Source organism: Petromyzon marinus, chromosome 35 (assembly GCF_048934315.1).
Source record: "Petromyzon marinus isolate PM22_M1 ecotype Great Lakes invasive population chromosome 35, UKy_Petmar_22M1.pri1.0, whole genome shotgun sequence".
NCBI classification, from domain to species: domain Eukaryota; kingdom Metazoa; phylum Chordata; class Hyperoartia; order Petromyzontiformes; family Petromyzontidae; genus Petromyzon; species Petromyzon marinus.
In genome coordinates, this window is record NC_133701.1 from 13,648,882 (window position 1) to 13,666,811 (window position 17,930).

The 17,930-nt window shown below is 49.5% G+C and overlaps 1 protein-coding gene and 1 long non-coding RNA gene across 2 annotated transcripts; one reads left to right on the forward strand and one right to left on the reverse strand.

Annotated features, from left to right (window-relative positions):
- Nucleotides 1-483: 483 nt before the first annotated feature.
- On the forward strand, nt 484-4,048 carry LOC142929846 (uncharacterized). Its single transcript, XR_012946004.1, has 2 exons — nt 484-806; nt 850-4,048. It is a non-coding gene; the product is annotated as an uncharacterized LOC142929846 (long non-coding RNA).
- Nucleotides 3,593-15,337, reverse strand: LOC116948982 (selenoprotein P-like). The gene is made up of 5 exons (XM_032966317.2): nt 15,214-15,337; nt 11,881-12,252; nt 7,600-7,812; nt 5,823-5,958; nt 3,593-4,764 (listed from the first exon to the last, which is right to left on the reverse strand). Exons 2-5 carry the CDS (start codon nt 12,168-12,170, stop codon nt 4,540-4,542), a joined length of 864 nt encoding a protein of 287 aa, XP_032822208.1. The 5' UTR covers nt 12,171-12,252; nt 15,214-15,337; the 3' UTR covers nt 3,593-4,539.
- Nucleotides 15,338-17,930: the final 2,593 nt, after the last annotated feature.

Here is a 17,930-nt window from a genome sequence, read left to right on the forward strand (position 1 = left end):
GAGCTGAAGGTTCGAGTTGCCAAACTTCAGCCTCGAAACCTTAATGACTTGGAGAAGATCTGCAAATAGGAGTGGGACAAAATCCCTCCTGAGATGTGTGCAAACCTGGTGGCCGACTACAAGAAACGTCTGACCTCTGTGATTGCCAACAAGGGTTTTGCCACCAAGTACTAAGTCATGTTTTCCAGAGGGGTCAAATACTTATATCCCTCATTAAAATGCAAATCAATTCGTAATATTTTTGACATGCGTTTTTCTGGATTTTTTTGTTGTTATTCTGTCTTTCACTGTTCAAATAAACCTACCATTAAAATTATAGACTGATAATTTCTTTGTCAGTGGGCAAACGTACAAAATCAACAGGGGATCAAATACGTTTTTCCCTCACTATGTTATGTTGAGTTGAGTTACTGAATAAATAGTGTTGCTCCCAAGACAACGTCTGCGACTCAGTTGGACTCACTACATATGTATGTTATTTGTTACCTTTTGAGAAGTTCTGAAATATATTTTTCCCCCGGGCAACGCCGGGTACTTCCTGCTCGTTCCGAATATAGCGCGGCACACCCATGAATGTGCCACAGCACACTGGTTGAGAAGCACAGGACTAGAGTACTCGGTGTGCGTGTTGTAGGCGAGGCCTGCATGTTATCGAGTACAAGGTGTGTGTTCTTAGACCTGTGTGTATGTGTGTGTGTAGACTAGGCCTGCTCTAAAAGGGGTGTGTTGTAAGAACTGTGTGTAGACGAGGCCTGCTTTACAAGGTGTGTGTAAGAACTGTGTATAGACGAGGCCTGCTTTACAAGGTGTGTTGTAAGAACTGTGTATAGACGAGGCCTGCTTTACAAGGTGTGTGTAAGAACTGTGTATTTGTGTAGACGAGGCCTGCTTTACAAGGTGTGTGTAAGACCTGTGTATAGACGAGGCCTGCTTTATAAGGTGTGTGTAATAACTGTGTATAGACGAGGCCTGCTTTACAAGGTGTGTGTAAGAACTGTGTATAGACGAGGCCTGCTTTATAAGGTGTGTGTAATAACTGTGTATAGACGAGGCCTGCTTTAGAAGGTGTGTGTAAGAACTGTGTATAGACGAGGCCAGCTTTACAAGGTGTGTGTAAGAACTGTGTATGTAGACGAAGCCTGCTTTACAAGGTGTGTGTAAGAACTGTGTATAGACGAAGCCTGCTTTACAAGGTGTGTGTAAGAACTGTGTATAGACGAGGCCTGCTTTACAAGGTGTGTGTAAGAACTGTGTATAGACGAGGCCTGCTTTACAAGGTGTGTGTAAGAACTGTGTGTGTAGACGAGGCCTGCTTTACAAGGTGTGTGTAAGAACTGTGTATAGACGAAGCCTGCTTTACAAGGTGTGTGTAAGAACTGTGTATAGACGAGGCCTGCTTTACAAGGTGTGTGTAAGAACTGTGTATAGACGAGGCCTGCTTTACAAGGTGTGTGTAAGAACTGTGTATAGACGAGGCCTGCTTTACAAGGTCTGTGTAAGAACTGTGTATAGACGAGGCCTGCTTTACAAGGTGTGTGTAAGAACTGTGTGTATGTAGACGAAGCCTGCTTTACAAGGTGTGTGTAAGAACTGTGTATAGACGAGGCCTGCTTTACAAGGTGTGTAAGAACTGTGTATAGACGAGGCCTGCTTTACAAGGTATGTGTAAGAACTGTGTATGTGTGTAGACGAGGCCTGCTTTACAAGGTGTGTGTAAGAACTGTGTGTAGACGAGGCCTGCTTTACAAGGTGTGTAAGAACTGTGTATAGACGAGGCCTGCTTTACAAGGTGTGTGTAAGAACTGTGTATAGACGAGGCCTGCTTTACAAGGTGTGTGTAAGAACTGTGTATAGACGAGGCCAGCTTTACAAGGTGTGTGTAAGAACTGTGTATAGACGAGGCCTGCTTTACAAGGTGTGTGTAAGAACTGTGTATAGACGAGGCCTGCTTTACAAGGTGTGTGTAAGAACTGTGTATAGACGAGGCCTGCTTTACAAGGTGTGTGTTCAAGTATTCCCTGGCAAAGTCCCAGCAAGTGTGTGGCGGTATTTTCGTCATTAGAAGAGCCTCACTCTTCTTAAGCGAGGACAGAGGAGCTCTCCTCCATGCCGTTCAGTGGCCGATCCACCCCTCACCTCGCACCCTCCCCTCCCCATTGGTCGCAGAGCAGTACGGCAGCAGTCAGCCCCCACTCACCCGTGGCGGTGGGATTGTAACCACCTCGCCTGGTATGCAGGTCGTGGGTTTGATCCTGACCATGATGCATGTATGTGTATGTGTAGACGAGGCCTGCTTTACAAGGGGTGTGTTGTAAGAATGGTGTGTGTGTGTAGATGAGGCCTAGCTCCGCCCACTTACCCTTAGGTTGAGCCCACCAAAATGCAATATAAACTCTTGTTGCAGCAGCTCTTTCTCCTATGTCAGCAGTTCTCCTGCTGTATCTGTTCCACCTGATTACGGTCGCTTGTGTTGCGATCGAAACGTCGTGATTTATTTTATACCTACGTGACTTTACAAAAAGAACCAGAGAGTATGATACATGTATATTTGGAGTTTGCGTCTCTCCGTTGTCGCGTACATTTTTCTGCGGGTCCTCCGGTTTTTCGATCCACATTCGGAATTAACATCACGCGTTTCGAGTACTTGGCTGCTATACATTTCCACATGATATCGCTTCTGAAAAAGAGCTTTATAGCTCAGAGGGCCTTACCTGGTAAAATAAAAATGATTATTTTGGTTTGGTGTCCTAAGAAGAATTGAGCAAGCTTATGTGAGTCCCGTGCAGTGCAAGAGGTTGAGACTTTGTGTTCTAGAGTACAAGCTGTGCGTGTAGTAAACTACTCATCCGTCTTATACAGTTCCAGGCATGTGTTTGAGACGTCTCGGCATGTGTGTTCTAGAGAGCACACGGTGCCAGCATTGCGGATTTGTGTGCCGAGCGGCGAGCGAGCGTAGGTTCGGTAAATCTGTCAGGAGTCGACTCGCCCCTTGCGCCTTGCGGTTTCTCCCACAAGGCAGCGGCGTTGGGTCGCCACTCCCTCTGGAACGTGGGCGCTCGCGAGTCCAGTTGCCGCCTGTCTGGGAATTGGCATCTGGGTTGGGTGGCAGGACTCGATGTGTACTGAGATCTGGTACCGGTATTGCACTGAACTCTATTGCAGGATAACAGACCAAGGCCGACTGAGAAATGCCTGTGGGGAAAAGTGGCAACCCTATCCCTCTCATGCACCCAGTCACTCGTTCACTCACCCATTCACGCACCCACTCATCGACTCCCACACAATGATTACCCATCCCCTCCACGGTTGCCACCTGTCCGCGTTCGACCCAGACAGTGCGGGAATGTGAGCCTTTGTTTGGGTGGCAGTAATTGATTCGCACAGAGATCTGGTACCATTACTCTGTGTAAAGCTTCACGATGGTATAGTGCACAATATTGACAGGCTTAGACTGACTGAGATATCTTGGCAGGCTTTGGTCGACGGTGGAAAAGGTGATATGGACCCTATCACTGCGCTAGCGGTGTGGCCAGAGCGGCGCTCGTAAGTGACGTGCGCCGCAATGCCATTGCAATGGGGACGCAAGGCCTCGTTCATTCGCGGTAGCTTTATTTGCATGGGGGCTTCCATCTCACCCGGGGATTAACGAGCGTCGCTCTCGGACGCCGCTTTCTCCTCTGCCTCGCCCCGCACGATCCCCGCGGACGCAACTGTGGCTGCCTCTGGGCGAGTGGTGGCTTTTTACCCACAAGCTCCTTCATGAACACGGCACGCGAAGCGCGGAGGGCTCGTCGGCAGATGCGGGTGTCGGCTGCCCTTCCCCCGAAACAAGTTGCCTTTGCAAGCTTCAGGCTGCAGCCTCCAGGAGACTGGGTTTGGCTGCAGTCGTCATCGAAGCAACGAGCGGGAAGGAACTCAGCGACCCGAGCGTTCCTCGGTCGACCCCGTGAGAACACCAGCACCCCGTTTTTTGCGAAGCCACTTCAACGAAGCTGCCGACCATTACCGGTGATGGCGCGCGCGTGTCCCTGCTCGTCACAGTTCTATGTTTGTTCCGTGATTGCGCACGGTGCGGCTTGGCTGTGGCATTAAGAGTTTCTGGACGTGTTTGAACCTGCGCATTAAAACTCAACGCGGATCCACTGCAGAATAGGTGCGTTCGTACACCCACGTCTCATCTTAATCAACCCTGCCTTGCACTTTACCGTTAGGGCCTTGTAGCTTCAAGGTCTTAAAGAGTCCCAGAAGCAGGTGGAGACTAAAGACTAATGTTACAAGCAAATAAGTGGGTAAGTCGGTGAGAGTTGTGAATTGGTTGGCAAGGGAGTGAGTCGATGAGTGAAAGGCTCAGTCAATTGGTGGGTAAGTCTGAATTGGTGGGTGTGAGCGAGTTCATTAACTTGTGTGAGTCTAATAGTAGGTTGATGATTTGCTAAGTTTAACGAGTGAGAGAGGTGGCTAATTTAATGCATCGGTCAGCGAAATAGTGGGTGGGGTTGAGAGAGCTTGTGAGTGAGCCGGTGAGTGGAATGCTAAGTGCTAATCCAGAATTAATTTATCCGGATCTGGTTTTTCATCCGGCATGTGGTGGTGATGCAGGCTGTGCTGCTGCTGCCTGGAGTTTGAGCGTTGACCCTGCAGGTTGGGCAGCAGCAGCACCCGCGTGCCGCCCAGCGGTAGTGGGGCTGCGGTGGGCGCTGCCGCCGCCTTGCCGTTCTGTGCCGCTTCCAGATCCTCCTCCCATGGCGCGCTGCCATTCACCGTCTGCGGAGCAGCGCAAGAGGAATTCAACATGCGTTCAGAGTATTTTGCTGCTATAAATTTCCACATGATAAGCCACTTCGTTGAGCTATCATTTGTGAAAAAGAGCTATATAGCTCGGTGGGCCTTAGCTGGTAAAAAAATAGAATGAAGTAAAAATACAATAATTGGTTATGGAAAACATTCCAAAAAACTAATTCTGCCGGAACAATTTTTTTTCAAATTTACGGTTGGTGAAACCAGGGCTTCATAATTGATTATTTTTTGTATTGAAATTTCACCACCAAATTTAGGGCCTGAGACTGGAGGACACTTTGACAATTGTAGCGACTGCCTGACGATGTCGGCCGTCGGTCGGAGCGCCACGTCCGCACCCTGGTGTGCACCACGTTGGGAATCACTCTCCAGCAATGCCACCACTGGGGTTGCTGGGGCAGCCAGCAACCGGCATGTTTGGTCATCGCGTGACAACGTCGTTGATCTTGCTGTGTCGGGTGCAGGAGGGTTTATGACATGCAATTTCGCTTTTGCGGCGATTCGACCCGAAGATCGGTTACGAATCATATTGGTCTCGGATGCCCACGCATTAAAACTAAGCTTGGCTTAATTCAAGCTGCAGTTGTCCGGGGCTTATCTCCAGTGCTTAAGTTGCAGGTAGAGGCATGTGGTTATGCACGGCACGCACACTCACGGTATGTGTGCGTACTTGGTGTCAAGTTGGGACAGGGTTCATCAACAGTAACCAGTGGTCGCCTTATCAAAGCACCACCCCCCCCCTCCCCCCAAAGCAAAGATCCCCCGTGTAACAGACTGGAGGAACAAGTGCTGTTAAGCGAGCACCTATGAAGGCCGGAATGGCACGCGAGGAGGTGGTTGACCAGCACCACACCCTGCCGCCTTTGTCTCCAAAGTGCCCACGTTTACACACCGAACCAGGTACTCATTAAAGGCTGAGAACCCAAGTTCGGTTCAAATTTTCGCCACTGTTATTAGTCGGGAGCAGGAATCGAACTCGGGTCGCCGGGGTCGCCCCCACGTGAGTGCGCGCTGCCGAAACGCACCGTGTTGTATTTCATCGTCTCGTTGCATGGCCCGCACACGTCCAGCGTGAAGTACGCGCGCCGCACAGCCTCATCCACGTACGGGAAGGCCAGGATGCTCAAGGGCAGCCCCACCTTGGCCACGAGCCGGCCACATCTGCGTGTGCCACGACAACAACATCGACATCACCCAAAAGACAGCTTCACTGGCCTCGAGCTCGATGGCCTCTGCGTGACCCTGGGGTATTGGCCACCTGTCCGGGTTGGACGTGGACAGTCTGGGGATTGGCGTCTGGTCTTCGGGGGTAGAAGCAAGGAATTAATTTTGCACAGAGATCTGGTAACCGGTGTGTTGAGAAACCTAATTTCAGGATGCTTCTGAGTTGTGATGCGAGACCAAGGCTGACTAAACACAACGCCGGGGGATTTGGTCTGTGCTGCTGGAGCCATCCCAGAGGCTGTCTGACTTGACTACCTCTGGGAGCCGGGGTGTCAATTACCCGGTTGCTGCAGAGGCCACCACAGATATTTACACCGAGGAGGCACAAGTTTACTGGGCCTGATTTAGTCCAAAAATGTAATGTTAATGCACATCCCATTCTCAATCCATTGCCAGATAAAGGCCTTCCCATGGCTTTCAGTCATGAGGATTGTTTGGCCATACTTCACCAAAGTTGTTCAGTGCTGTTGAGATGTCACTCGCTGCTGATTTTAGCCATGGCCGGAAATTGAACTCTGGTCACCAGGTTTACAGTACAATGTGCTAACCAGAAAAAGATCCCGCTGGACTGGGTCTGGGTCTAGTCTGGGCAAAAGGACATGATGTGGTGTGGACTCACGCCCTGGGTCCATAGTCTGAGTCTTGACCCATGGACCAGGTCTGGCCGGGTGCATAGACTCGGTCAGCTTTGCTCCACAGCCTGCTCTGGTTATATCTATGGGACCTTTTTGCCAGTATCAATGTATGACAAATTGGAATAGTATTCTTGGTTCTTTCGGTAAAGTCACGTAGAAGGGAAAAATAAAATAATACAAATATAAAACAATCAAATTCTCACGACGTTTCGACTGCAACACAAGCAATCATCAAGAAAATTTCAAATTTTCTTGCTGTGGTTTTCACACCTGATGATGATTGCTTGTGTTGCTTGTTTTATATTTTGATTATTTTATTGTTTCCCTTTTACGTGACTTTACCGAAAGAACCAAGAATATGAATCCCTGCAGTTACGAAAGCTTTAAATAAAAAAATAGGAATAGGTTTTACGCTTCCAAAAGGTATCTACAGTATTTGATGTTTGAACATATTAACACCTACTTTTTTTTAGACTTAAAACTTTCGTGACTGCAGGAATTCATATTCTTGGTTCTTTCGGTAAAGTCACGTAAATAGAAAACAAAAAATCAGTAATAAAAGCAAAAAAACCCCGAAACGTCGTGGGTTTTTTGTTTGTTTTGTTTTCTATTTATGTGACTTTACCGAAATAACCAAGAATATACCTATTTTATTGCCATTAATGGTCAAATCTATTCTTATTTTTAATAGTCTGGGTCAATTCAATGGTTTGTGACCCCGTGCGGCTCGGAGGACTGGGCCTGCGTATCCCCCGTGCCCCTTCCCCCCATGCCCCACCGTGCCTCTCTGTGCCCCCCATGGCATCCCGTGCACCCCCCCCCGTCTCTCAGTGCCCCCCCCCCCCCACCGTATCTCTCTGTGCCCCCCCCGTGGCTCTCCGTGCCCTACTATGCCCCCCATACATCCACCCGTGGCCCCCGTGTCTCTCGCATGCTCGCTCACCGGTCGTAGATGAAGAAGTCGTCCTTGGTGCCACCGAGCGTGCTCCACACGTCCGTGTCGTTGGGCGCGTGTTGCAGCACGGGGATGGCGGGTGGCACCTGGGCCTTCAGATGCTCGTAGCGCGCCAGCGAGGCGGAGCTGTTGTCGTTGACGATGAGGTAGTGGATGCCCCGCAGGCCCTCCTTCCACAGGTGGGCCCGCAGCTCCTTCAGGCTGCGGTGAAAAAAGTGGCCCAAGCTGCAAGCGTCTGATGAGGAACATTTCTCCTGGATAATCCTGAGATGAAATGCCTCGTTTTGCAAGGGTCCCAGTTTATTTTGTTCAACCGGGCAAGGAATCGAGCGAGCCGGGGGCATGAGTCTGCCGTTGGGTGGTTCATCCCAATGGAGTAATTTAGTTGCGTAATTTTTAAAATGGCGAAATCTGTGACCCTTACGCAGGCACGCGATGGTCTCCTCTTGCGAATAAGGGTCACGGGGATCTGTGACGTCCACTGCGAGTGAAGAAGATGTCCAGGAGTGCTATTATTATTATTGTAATAATAATGATGGCTGTTATTATTATTGTAATAATGGCTATTGCACCCGTAGCGCTAATCATGGTGGCCACTGGATTCGTACAGTGAATCTCTGCAAAAAGCAGCGAGCTCGCTACCGCTGAGCCACGGCCCGGCCCCAAAGGGTGTTCAGGGCGTCGACTGACACGGACATGGACATATCAAACGTGCGCGTAGCAAACACGCGCATAGAAAACGTGCGCCTAGCAAACGAGCGCACCAAAAGCGCGCATAGCAAGCACATGCATAGTAAACGCGCATGGTAAATGCGCATAGTAAACGCGCATAGCAAATATACATAGCAAACACATGCACATCCGCAAACACGCACATAGCAAATGTGCATGGCAAACACGCGCATGCATAGCAAACACGCGCATAGCAAACGTGCGTAGCAAACACGTGAGTAGCAAACACGTACCTAGCGTACACGTGCGTAGCAAACATGCGCATAGCAGCCACGCGCATAGCAACCACGCACAAAGCAAACGCACATAGCAAACACGCGCATAACAAACATGTAGCAAATGCGCTAGCAAACACGCGCATAGCAAACATGCACATAGCAAACACGTAGCAAACGTGCGTAGCAAACACACGATATCAAACACGCGCATAACAAACACGTACATAGCAAACACGTTTTGGCATGTGTGATTGCATTGTGTGTGTGCTCATTAGAGGCAGCAGAGGGCAGTGCATAAATGCCATCCATCTATAAGCTGTCCCTAATAACCATGAGCGGCATTGTGGAGTATACAAATAACATAAAGAAGCGGGCAATGCCGCTTTACGTATCCATCCCTCCACATAAAACTTGAAAAAAAATATACATCCCATCAGCCATCCTGCCTTTGTGCTGATGAGACACTTGAATGTGGAAACCGGTTGGGGCTCACAGAAGGGGGCCTTGTGGCTGATGGCCGATGGGAGATGTGTCAAGCTACGCTTTGCTCATCTCTTCCTCCCCACCATACGACGGAAGAAGAACAAGACGAGAGGCACTGGGAGGGTCACAGGCATTTAGGGTGAAGGGTCCCGCTGGCCACCCCCCAAGAGTGAACTCAATCTTCCGATGTTGCGGTCAAGCTAGCCGCGAGACACGACCAGCCTCCACTTACAAGAAGAGCAAACAGCTATTGCGGTATGAGTGAGGTTAAAACGGAGTCTGATTCTAAAACCACCCGGTGGTCACGCGGTATGGTTTTCCAGGTTGTATCCTGGTTGTGTATGGGTTGTGTGCAGGTCGTGTCCAGGTTGTGTTAACGTGTCCATGTTGTGTCCAGATTGTGTCCAGGTTGTGTGCAGGTTGTGTCTGGGTTGTGTCTGGGTTGTGTCCAGGTTGTGTGCGGGTTGTGTCCAGTTGGTGTCCAAGTTGTGTCCAGGTTGTGTCTGTGTTGTGTGCAGGTTGTGTCCAGGTTGTGTCTGGGTTGTGTCCGGATGGATTCCAGTGTAAAAAATCTTCTCCCAGTGGAGGCTGTCACAATCTCTTAAGCAAGAGCTTCAAACCTGTACCTGTTTCCGCTGAAATTAACAGATGTAAACTGACTGTTATTCTTTGGGTCTTTCGGTAAAGCCACGTAGATAGGTTCAAAGAAAATAACAAAAACTACGACGTTTCGATCGCAACACAAGCGGACGTCATCAGGAAAAGGGGATTAGCCTCAAAAGGAAAACTGTTTATAAAGGTTTAAAATGGGCGTAGCCCAAGTGTCAGCAGCATGGGCGGAGCAGCTAATGTTAATGTAAGTGATGGGCAGCAACGGCGCTGGTGGTGGGTTTCCACCAATTAAAGGACTGCCAGGTAAAAATTAGCATGTTAATGTAATATCGGAGAGCGGCCTCCATGGCGAGCGTGCTAATGTGAGATATTAGCATGTTAATGTAAGATCGCAGAGCCACCGCCACGTCGAGGTCGGAGCATGGTGGTGGCTCTGTTGGTGTGAGAAATTTAACCTGTTAATACTTTTTGGTTCTTTTGGTAAAGTCACGTAGGTATAAAATAAAATAAATCACGACGTTTCGGGTGCAGCACAAGCGTCCGTCATCAGGTGGGAAAATATAATCTGCTGCTAAGGCAAACTGTTTTAAAAGGTTTGAAATGGGTGTAGCCCAAGGGTATAAAGAAGTGGGCGGGGATAGTGATGTTAATCTGATAAATTAGCATGTAACTGTAAGAACGGAGAGCGGCCTCCTCGACGAGGGCACAGAAGTGGCTATGTTAATGTGAGAGATTAGCATGTTAATGTAAGAATGAAGAGTGGTGCAATCCAAAGGCATGAGAGTGCAATCCAAAGGACATGTGAGCACGGGAGTGTAATCCAAAGGCATGAGAGTGCCGCAGACACAGCTTAGTTTGTAGATGCCGGGGTATTGCATGTCAGGGATCACATCCTTCACAGATGGGATAAGATCACTAATTTTATGTACTGTGTTAAATCGAACCTGGATCTTGTGTATGCTCATGATTTTGGAAATCTTTTTGGTAACCCCCTTTTCCTGATGACGACCGCTTGTGTTGCGATCAAAACGTCATAGTTTTTGTTATTTTCTTTGAACCTATCTATGTGACTTTACTGAAAGACCCAAAGAATATTAATTCCTGCAGTCACAAAAGCTTTAAGTCAAGATTTGACTAAATGTCACAACATGTACTGTTGTAGATTGACCTACTTAATATTGAATTGCATAGTTTGTAAGTTTTAATGGAGGATAATATATATTTAGGGGCATTGGTTTCAAGTGAGGAAGGCACCTTAAACAAATAAAGTTTGTATTCTTGGTTCTTTCGGTAAAGTCACGTAGAAGGGAAACAATAACATTCTCACGACGTTTCGACTGCAACACAAGCAATCATCATCAGGTGTGAAAACCACAGCAAGAAAATTTGAAATTTTCTTGATGATGATTGCTTGTGTTGCAGTCGAAACGTCGTGAGAATTTTATTGTTTTATATTTTTATTTATTTTATTGTTTACCTTCGTGACGTTACCGAAAAAACCAAGAATACGAATCCCTGCAGTCACGAAAGCTTTAAATCAAAATAAAGTTTGATTAATTGAACCGAAACAGGAAACCTCTGCGCAATGGCTCGTGTCTGGTACGGCTCGACCGGAATCCCAGAAGTGCCCGCTAGCTTGGTCACGTTGGTCCCCTGTCGCCACAGTGTCTAAGAGATGCTAACTACCTCACCTGGTATGGGGGAGGACGAGTCGCATTCCGATCCCGACCCTGACGACGCCTGCTGTATATTTGGAGTGTGCGTGTCTCTCTCCCTGTGGTCTCGTGGATTTTTCTCCGGGTACTCCGGGTTTTTGCCTCCACATTTAGAAAACATGCATTTAGGAGTATTTGGCTGATATACATGTCCACATGATAAGCCGCCACTTCCAGGTCGCTTCTACGTAGCTCAGTGGTACCTTACCTGGTACAATAAACAAAAATGTTTAATATTATTGGTTCTTTTGGTAAAGTCACGTAGGAGAGAAACAATAAAATAATAAAAATATAAAACAATAAAAATTACTTTTTTTCAAATTTTCTTGCTGTGGTTTTCACACCTGATGATGATTGCTTGTGTTGCAGTCGAAATGTCGTGAGACTTTTATTGTTTTATATTTTTATTATTTTATTGTTTCCCTTCTACGTGACTTTACCGAAAGAACCAAGAATATGAATCCCTGCAGTCACGAAAGCTTTAAATAAAAAAAAATGTTTAAGTTTACCTCCGTGCCTGCTTCAAGCAGAAGTATCAGCTGGCCTTGAGCAGCGCCAGCACCACCACGCTGCCCAGCCGCTCCCTCATTGGCATTGCGCCGCCACCACCTAACGACCAAACCGGAGGCCGCTTGCACTTGGCTTCTGGGGCCTCCTCGCTCTCAGCCGCGGCCGCCATGAGCTGGCTGGCGGCCGGACCCGCGGCGAGCAGCAGCAGCAGCAGCCACCCGAGGATGGGGGGGGGCCCTCCGCCGGCAAGGCCCCCCACGGTGCCCGCCCAGCCCCCGGTCGGGGCCATGTGTTGCCCTGGCGGGTGGCTGCGCTGTACGGCAGCGACGACGAAGACGATGACTGCCTTGGCACTCCGGGGAGGGTCGACGCTGGAATGGAGCGATAGAATCAAGCACCAGACAATCATCCTATCAGAAAATTTCCCCCCCCCCTCCCACCACGTGAAAGAAAGTAGGCGTGGTGTTGGTCGAAGGGGGGCGTGTCTTTGCCCACGTGGTCATTGTGGACTGTGAGTCGAGGTCAATGAGTAAGGTTTGTCACGTAAACAGAACATGCCAATTCGTTACTCTCCAACACACCGGTGTGATGTACCGGTAACAAATTGTTCTGTTTACGTGACAAACCTTACTAATTGGCTGTGCCAGGTGGTGCCGGGTTTAACGATACATTTATATTTACGTGATCTGACCCAAAAGCCTCTATTATGAATAATATTCGTCGCGAAAGCCTCCTCCTCCTACTACTACGTGTTAAACCGAGGTCAGTTGTATCCATTTATTGTACCGCAGCGCAGCGACCTATTACAACGGCGTGGCTCTGCAAGATTCGACTGTGGCCCCCTCCCATCTATTTTCTCCCGATTCACTTTTATTGAAATATCTACGGATGGTTTTTAACCCCCTGGTACACAATACTATGTTAGGCTATAACTGTACATATTATTTTAGTATTTTAGTGGCACCGTGTTTTGGGTTTAGAGGAAGATCGTCTCACAATGACAGGATTAATAAAAACATTTAAAGATTACAATGCTCACAATTAAGTTATCGTGCATCTTGCTTTCATGCGCATTTCAGTTAGCAAACAAGCGTGGTGGTGTTCAGTAACAAACACCAACAGTAGCGCTACGAGATTTTACGCTTTGTGTATTTTTAGAATATTTTTTTTTCATCCGTAACAATGTTTTTTTCTTTGGCAATTATAGTTCATTGTTGGAATATTTTTTGTTGTACTTGTTTATCTTGCTGATTCGGGGACCACCTTGTGGCTGCCCCCCCCCCCCCATGCGTCACATTACGCTGCCAAATCCGCCCCCCCCCCCCCCCCCCATAGTTGCCGCCTGTTCGAGATTTGGTCAATTAAAAAATATTTTCTCATTGTGGTGCCCTGAGTCGGTCCACTCTCGACCTGGGCAGGCTGAGATATTGACCGGCCGTGTCCAGGTGGCAGGAACTGACGAGTGACCTTGATCTGGTACCGGTGTTTCTGTTGTTGAACTTTATCGCGGGACGCTGCGCAATGTTGACAATGACCCAGGCTGCCGGAGAAAGAGTCCATGACCCTGGTGACACTGGAGCGCAGTGGACACGTTATCGCTGCGTCTGCTGCTATCAGTGGGGAGCGGTGGCACAGCGGTTAGCGTACCTAACTGCGTACAGTAAACCCATCGACTATGCGCGAGTTCTGGATTCGCGAGTTTCGGAAATACTTAAAAAGGGCATCAGTATACCTTCACGGCGCATAACCAATAAATAAACCATGAATCACGATATTGGACGTGAGAGCCTCTGTATAACATTAAAATATCCCAACGCTGGTGGGTCGGCTGAGGGGCCTTTCCCGGTTCAGTTGATGTTGACGGTGTGGGCACGTGCGTCACAACGCGATGTAACGGGGCCCCGCACGTTGCCTCAATGAAAACAAATTTCGACAAAAAATAGTCCAATGCTGGAGAATTACACTGCGAATCACTCACGTGGGATTACAGAAACATCATCACCCCCTCCTGATGCTGCGAAAACCTGGCAGCACATCCTGAAAACGAACCCCGGAACTTGGTGAGGCTTTCTTTGGAGGAATAACCGAAGTATCGACAATCCTGGGCCTTCCCAGGTCGAATGAATAATTGGAGAAAACAGGTCCCTGCAGGGTGGGCTGGTAGGAACATTGGAATTTTTACACCCAACAGCACGAGATTTCACTTCGTTAAAGTATTGAAAGTTGACGGACGGACGGACGGACACATTAATCTATTGCAGGCTGGTACACTCAGTTTACAACTTCGTTCCTACCAGTAACAGACTCCATACCGTTGCATTGTTCCATATAATGTGTTTACTACTCAAAGTCTGCTGAGCGAAAACTCTCGAGGTACCATCAGTTCATGCTTTGTGAGTGTGGCCATGCCAACCAGACTATGGACTATATAGTAAACCACTGTTGTCTGTGCTCCTTCAACGGAGGAGGACCAGCACACCTACACCAACTCTCTCCTGAAGTCCTCTCGACGTGGACAGCAGACCTCGACATTGGAACTTAGCGCCTGAACGTATCGCTGCTGATTCCATCATCATGCACAAGATAATGTATGTTGAACTTCTTTCGCACCGTACTGTTTACAGGGTTTTTTTGCTCGTGAACCCCACAGTATAAAAAGTAACCTCAAACTATAACCCAACGCCTGTGCCTCCCCCCTCAATCTCTCAATTCTGAAGGGCCAATGCACTAAACGTCAGCCTACTAAACACCTGTTACAACTCAGAGCGAATGACGAACAAGGTGATGGATTTATTTTGGTGTTTCTCTCTCACGGTCAGCCCCCGCTGCGCTTGTGGCCATCGTCACCACCACCACAGCTCTACTCACGGTGTCATCTGTGCACTGGGCGTTCAGTTGGAGATGTTAACTACCTCGCCTGGTATGCAGGAGGTCGTGGGTTCGATGCCGACCCTGACGCCTGCTGTATATTTGGAGTGTGCGTGTCTCTTTCCCCGTGGTTGCGTGAATTTTTTTTCCGGGTCCTCCGGTTTTTCCCTCCACATTTAGGAGGGAAAAACCGGATAAGCCACTTCGTTGAGCTATCATTTGTGACCTAGGTCGCTTCTGGCAAAAGAGATACGTAGCTCAGTGGTACCTTAATTGGTAAAACAAAAACATAGTACTCGGCTACAGAGTACACAACTTGAGTTGTCACTCTGGAGACCGGGGAGATCGTTGATCCATGTTTGGTCACCGGATTGATGGTGATTATGACGGCATCGGTCGTGAACTGTCACCGAACAAGAAGAGGCTGCTGCTGCTGTCGTCGACTTCGGCTGTGCGCGTCTCACCTGCGGTGGCGACGAGGCGCTGACGGCGAGACGGGGCGCGTCGTCGTCGTACCCGCGGTCGCTCTGCGTGTGTGTGGGCTCCGCTCCGAGTGAGGGCGCCGGGGTATCTCGTCTCGGCGTTGTTAATCATTGTCTCGTCTGTGTGTTTAGTGAGATTCTTCATCAAACAAACAGCGGCCGCGCGTGTTTGCCCTGCAAACAGCCGTGACTCTGCTCAAAGAGCCACGTGCTTCTGGCAATGTTGCTGCTGCGTTGGCAGTGGTCAGGCTATGGACTGGCCGTAGGGCAGCAATCCGCAGGAGAAATGCCCCGCTGGGCCGCTCTATTCCAAGGGCCGGTAGGCCGCTCTGTGTGGGGAAATTGCAAATGTGATCAGTGTATTTTTTTCTGAATACTTTATTACCTCTAATGTATACGCTTCATTGCTTATTGACGCTCCCAGTTGGCAATAAGTCTCCATATTTGGCAGCCCCAAAGATTCATCCTCACGGGCCTATTCGCTTTTTTGGACCCAGCCTCAAATGGTACCAATGAGGATGGCACGACAATTTGGGCCCATTGTGTTTATAAATGGCCGGGTCGATTTTTAGTCCCAGTCCGTCACTTGCAGTGGTGCACGAGCACAGCCAACAACAACAACTCAACACACTCGTCCACAACCCTGTGGCCTTACAAGAATAACAATCTACAGAGCTGACCACATTTGAGGCAGTGGCCCTTCTAATGTCACACCAACTACTACCTCACGTGCAGGACTTGGGCTATGTGGCCCGATTGTATCTTATCTGAGGGTTCCTGCAAACGTTTATACAAATGGATAAATATTCCTACAGCCGAGGTCCTTCTTGGCAAGCAGACTCCCCATGCCCTCAACATTGAACCACCTCGCAGGATTTTCTGACTTAATTCTGACATCAAGTCGGAAGTCAAACATTTAAATGCCCTCTGCAACAATGTTGCTTGTAACACAGTTGTTCAGTTTAACACATAGGCGTTCGCGACCAATACTATAATAATATAGGGTAGGGGGGGGGGGGGTTAGATTGCGTAAAACATGCCAATAAGCGCCTGATTGGCTCACAAGTGACGACATCACATGTAATCCCTTTGTTTAAGACCGAAACAGGAGGAGGATTTTTCCACAACTCCATGGCTGTCGCCTGACGAGGCTGGCTGTAATTACCGGGCGAAACGTCACGGTACTCGAATTGTAAATGTTGTGGAAGGGCTCACCTGGTCGTAATGGGGCTAGAAGGGCTCACCTGGTCATCATGGGCTAGAAGGGCTTACCTGGTCGTCATGGGGCTAGAAGGGCTCACCTGGTTGTCATGGGGCTAGAAGGGCTCACCTGGTCGTAGTGGGGCTAGAAGGGCTCACCTGGTCGTCATGCGGCTAGAAGGGCTCACCTGGTCGTCATGCGGCTAGAAGGGCTCACCTGGTCGTCATGGGGCTAGAAGGGTTCACCTGGTCGTCATGGGGCTAGAAGGGTTCACCTGGTCGTCATGGGGCTGGAAGGGCTCACCTGGTCGTCATGGGGCTAGAAGGGCTCACCTGGTCATGGGGTTGGAAGGGCTCACCTGGTCGTCATGGGGCTAGAAGGGCTCACCTGGTTGTCTTAGGGCTGGAAGGGCTCACCTGGTCGTCATGGGGCTAGAAGGGCTCACCTGGTCGTCATGGGGCTAGAAGGGCTCACCTGGTCATGGGGCTAGAAGGGCTCACCTGGTCGTCATGGGGCTAGAAGGACTCACCTGGTCGTCATGGGGCTAGAAGGGTTCACCTGGTCGTCATGGGGCTAGAAGGGCTCACCTGGTCGTCATGGGGCTAGAAGGGCTCACCTGGTCGTCATGGGGCTAGAAGGGCTCACCTGGTCGTCATGGGGCTAGAAGGGTTCACCTGGTCATGGGGCTAGAAGGGCTCACCTGGTCGTCATGGGGATAGAAGGGTTCACCTGGTCGTCATGGGGCTAGAAGGGCTCACCTGGTCGTCATGGGGCTAGAAGGGCTCACCTGGTCGTCTTAGGGCTGGAAGGATTCACCTGGTCGTCATGGGGCTGGAAGGGCTCACCTGGTCGTAATGGGGCTGGAAAGGCTCACCTGGTCATCATGGGGCTGGAAGGGCTCACCTGGTCGTCATGGGGCTGGAAGGGCTCACCTGGTCGTCATGGGGCTGGAAGGGCTCACCTGGTCGTCATGGGGCTGGAAGGGCTCACCTGGTCGTAATGGGGCTGGAAGGGCTCACCTGGTCGTAATGGGGCTGGAAAGGCTCACCTGGTCGTCATGGGGCTGGAAGGGCTCACCTGGTCATCATGGGGCTAGAAGGGCTCACCTGGTCGTCATGGGGCTAGAAGGGCTCACCTGGTCGTCATGGGGCTGGAAGGGCTCACCTGGTCGTCATGGGGCTGGAAGGGCTCACCTGGTCGTAATGGGGCTGGAAGGGCTCACCTGGTCGTAATGGGGCTGGAAAGGCTCACCTGGTCGTCATGGGGCTGGAAGGGCTCACCTGGTCGTCATGGGGCTAGAAGGACTCACCTGGTCGTCATGGGGCTAGAAGGGTTCACCTGGTCGTCATGGGGATAGAAGGGTTCACCTGGTCGTCATGGTATTCGAATTGTAAATGTTGTGGAAGTTTTGACTCCTCAACACACAACCGATTAGTGCTGAACTAGTAACGAATTGGCACGTTTTGTTTAAATGGCAACCTTACTATTGGCTCTGTCA